The sequence below is a fragment of the Mastomys coucha genome, unplaced genomic scaffold (genome assembly GCF_008632895.1).
Source record: "Mastomys coucha isolate ucsf_1 unplaced genomic scaffold, UCSF_Mcou_1 pScaffold7, whole genome shotgun sequence".
Taxonomy (NCBI): domain Eukaryota; kingdom Metazoa; phylum Chordata; class Mammalia; order Rodentia; family Muridae; genus Mastomys; species Mastomys coucha.
The window spans coordinates 53,956,058-53,959,822 of record NW_022196913.1 but is presented as its reverse complement, the minus strand read 5'-3'; the positions used below and the strand labels follow the sequence as shown (position 1 = coordinate 53,959,822).

Below are 3,765 nucleotides of genomic sequence, written 5' to 3'. Positions count from 1 at the left end.
AAAAAAAAAAAAAAAAAAAAAGAATTAAACTTAGATCATCAGACTTAGTGGTGAGTACCTTAACCCACTGAGCTATCTCACCAGCCCTTTTTTCTTCTGAGAGAGCTGTGTAGCCCAGGCTCGCCTTACACTTGCATTGATCCTTGCCTCAGCCTTCCTAGTAGTTGAGATCACATGGTTCTTGATTTGTTATTAGACATCTGAGTCTTCACCCCAGGAGTCCAATCTACTTTCTAAGGTGCCATGGTTCCTCACCAGATTTTATGGGGATCGGCGGGATAAGTATTATGACCTAGCTGGACCTGGCAAAGGTGACCTCAGGTCTGAATTGCCTTCACAGTGAGATGCACAGTCCAGCTCCACCTAGTGGACCCAAGGGGCAGCTGTGTTGGTTTCTGGGCTAGTGTTCCAAGAGGTTGGAACTCTTCAGTTGACCCTAACCCAGTGCCAGCCTTGAGCTGAGGTCTCCATCCCAGATCTTTCATAAAAAAAAAAAGTAATGGAGCCTCTGTGTCCTATAAGAGGTGTTACCTGCCATCACAAATCTATACTCAGAGTTGAGAGGTTGTGGTAGGCAATAGAGGGATTGTTCCAAAAGGCTGACTGATGATCCAGGTCTAAATGGGTAAATTTTTTTTTTTAAAGACACGGTTTCTCTGTGTGGCCCTGGCTGTTCTAGAGCTCACTTTGTAGACCAGGCTGGCCTTCAATTTCAAGATCCCCCCTGCCCCTGTCTCCCAAGTACTGGGATTAAAGGCATGTACCACCACACCTGGCCCCTAACAGGTAAACTTTATAACAGGCACAGAAATAGATGGAGTGCGGTTGGTACTGAGGGCCTGTCACTGGAGGAATGAAAAGTTGAGGAAGGGGATCAAGTGTTGCCTACAAGTGGGGGACATACAATAGAGACCGGATTTGGGTCTCGAGACCTCTGGAATGTGAGGTTCCTATATAGAGTAAACAGGTACACTTGTGTGAGTCCATGTGTCAGTCTGTAGTTTGTCTTGATGTGTGGTAACTCCCTGATACCCCCTGGAGACTTCATTGGTGTCTGTGTTCTCCCCTTCCCCATCCCAGGTAGCATGTGGCCCAACTCTGGCCCTAGCCTGCCTGTGGCTTTCCACATCGTGAAAGGGTCTCTCTGCTCACACATACTCCTATCTGGGATTTTCTCCTTGGCTCTTCAAAGCATCCTAAGGAAGCTTTCCAAAAACATAGTACTATCCTACTCCCTACTCTGAAAACAGAGTACTTGGGGAGTGTGGGGGGGAGGGGGCACTCCCTATCCCCCACTAAGTAGGGCTGGGATCTGCTTTACAACATCCTCTGAGATACTACTAAAGCCAGAGGCATCAGGGAAAAGGTTTCGGCCACCAGAGTACAGTATCCAAAATAAGGGTAGTCCACATGACACATCTTCCCTTCCCCAGGCGTGTGGCTGTCTCCCGGGGTGTGATGTCCCCAAGATACCACAGATAGGGTACCACAGTGCATTCAGTCTTCAGAGCCCCTGGAATGTCACCCCTCCCTGCCCAGTGGCCATACTCCCACTGCACGGGCCTCTGAGCTATGAGCCATCCCTCACTATTCTCGCTCCAGCTTCAGTAACACTGTTATATTCCTACAGCAGAGTCATCTTCCAGCAACACACTGGGCTGTGACAGCGACACAGGGCAGGTGGCCTCGGACTCCCCCACAGCACACGGTGTCTCCCAGGTAAAGGAGACTCTTTACATTTAGCCAGAAGCGGGCAGGGGATTCTAACCTCAGCTGGTTCTCAGACTCTTCATTTTCGTCCCTTCCTCAGGATGCCTCTGTTTCTTCCGTCCCTACACACATGGATCCCAAAGAACAGAACAGTAGTGTTCCCAGAGAAGCCTTGGTAGCACCCATGCAGAGTGGCCCAGGGACCTTCACAGAGGGCAGCCCAGCCCAGCTGCGTGGCGCACGGGACTCCGGGTCCCCTCATAAGCGGCCAGGGCAGCAGGACAGCAGTTCTCCAGCCAAAACTGTGGGCCGCTTCTCCGTGGTCAGCACACAGGACGAGTGGACTCTGGCATCACCTCACAGCCTGCGGTACTCTGCCCCACCTGATGTCTACCTAGATGAGATCCCCTCTAGCCCCGAGGTGAAGCTGGCAGTGCGGCGGGTACAGACAGCCTCCTCCATCGAGGTTGGCGTTGAAGAGCCTGCCTCCAGTGACTCTGGGGATGAATGCCCAAGAAGGAGGACCCAGGTGCAGAAGCAATCCTCCTTGCCGGGTAGTGGTGGTGTGGCAAGTGACTTTGTGAAGAAGGCCACTGCCTTCCTGCACAGGTCTTCAAGGGCCGGCTCACTGGGCCCGGAGACACCCAGCAGGGCAGGTGTGAAGGTCCCTACCATCAGCATCACCTCCTTCCACTCCCAGTCATCCTACATCAGCAGTGACAATGACTCAGAGTTTGAGGATGCAGACATAAAGAAGGAACTGCGCAGTCTGCGGGAAAAGTACGTGATGGAAGGCATGGCTCACCTAGCCAGAGTGGGGCTCACCTGGCCAGCACAGGGAGGGGACGGTAGCCTACCTAGCTGGGGAGGGCTTATCTAGCCAGCCTGGACCTAGTCAGTTCTATTGGTTGGAGTTTAGATCAAGCCATGAGGTGTCCGGTGGTGGGCTCTAGTCAGGGCAACGGAGCAGTAAGACACCAATTAGCTTCTACCCTCCAGGCTGAGGCCTCATCTAGAATGTCTTTGCACTGGGCCAGCCATGCTCTGCCACCTGCGTGACTATTGTCGGCTCTCGGAGTATGCACTGGGATCAGGAGACCTGCAGCTTCTTCAGGCTGTCCTTCCTCACCTCCTTCCTTCCCTATTGATCTGCCCCGTCTCAGAGTCTGTCTCTGTCTCTCTCAGCTTGCCTCTCACCCAGAAAGTACTCACTCTGTCCCTCTATGATCAGGGATCACTAATGCCCTGAGCTGCCCTTCAGGGTGGGAGGGTAGAATGAATTTGACAAGCGAGCTTCTGGCGGGTGACTGGTGAGACCCCAACAGTGGCTGCAGAGCAGGGATTTGCGTCAACTGTCTAAATGAGCTCAGCAGCTACAGGTGCCCTGAGAGAGGAGACACTAAGACTGCAAAGCTTCTGCAATATTGTTGGGGAGGGGAGGGCATGAAGATTGCCAGTCTTGAGGCTCTTAGCAAGGACCAAGTGACCATAGTGGAACTTCTGTTGAGGTGAGAAAATGGAGGAGCAGGCACCACTTAAGACCTCCAAACTAATCTGTGCTCTGAATCCTAAAGAAGGAGTCTTGTCTGCTGACCCCAACAGACCCACAGGCAGATAACCTCCCTCTGGAAATATACTTGCTGTCTCTCCCTAAATTTGCAGGGAGAAAAATCACTTCTACTTGGTGTCTATTGATTGGTTTGTGTGTGTGTGTGAATGAATGTTTATGTTCATGTCAGTGAGCATGTATGCATGCACACCATTGTGTATGCAAATGAAGAGTTCAGAGAAGTCAAGATCAAGCATCTCATCACTTCCCCCCTTAGTTTTAAGACAGAGTATCTCACTGAACCTGAGGTTCACAAATTTGTCTAGACTTTCTGGCCAGGATGTCATAGGCATTATCTTGTCTCTTCCTCCCCAGTGCTGGGATTACAGGTGTGCCAGGATTACAGGTGTGCCAGGGTTACAGGTGTGCCAGGGTTATGGGTGTGCCAGGGTTACAGGTGTGCCAGGGTTACGGGTGTGCCAGGGTTACAGGTGTGCCAGGATTAC

At 51.7% G+C, this 3,765-nt stretch overlaps 1 protein-coding gene across 16 annotated transcripts in view; it reads left to right on the top strand.

Annotated features, from left to right (window-relative positions):
* Nucleotides 1–3,765, top strand: part of Wnk2 (WNK lysine deficient protein kinase 2) — a 118,465-nt gene that overhangs the window by 95,709 nt on the left and 18,991 nt on the right. For 13 of the 16 annotated variants that reach the window (XM_031359733.1, XM_031359726.1, XM_031359734.1 and 10 more), the window contains 2 exons: nucleotides 1,631–1,719; nucleotides 1,811–2,490. In XM_031359733.1, coding sequence (XP_031215593.1) covers nucleotides 1,631–1,719; nucleotides 1,811–2,490 — 769 coding nt within the window. The remainder of the gene's footprint in view (nucleotides 1–1,630; nucleotides 1,720–1,810; nucleotides 2,491–3,765) is intronic. The other 3 variants (XM_031359730.1, XM_031359722.1, XM_031359720.1) reach the window with 1 other exon arrangement.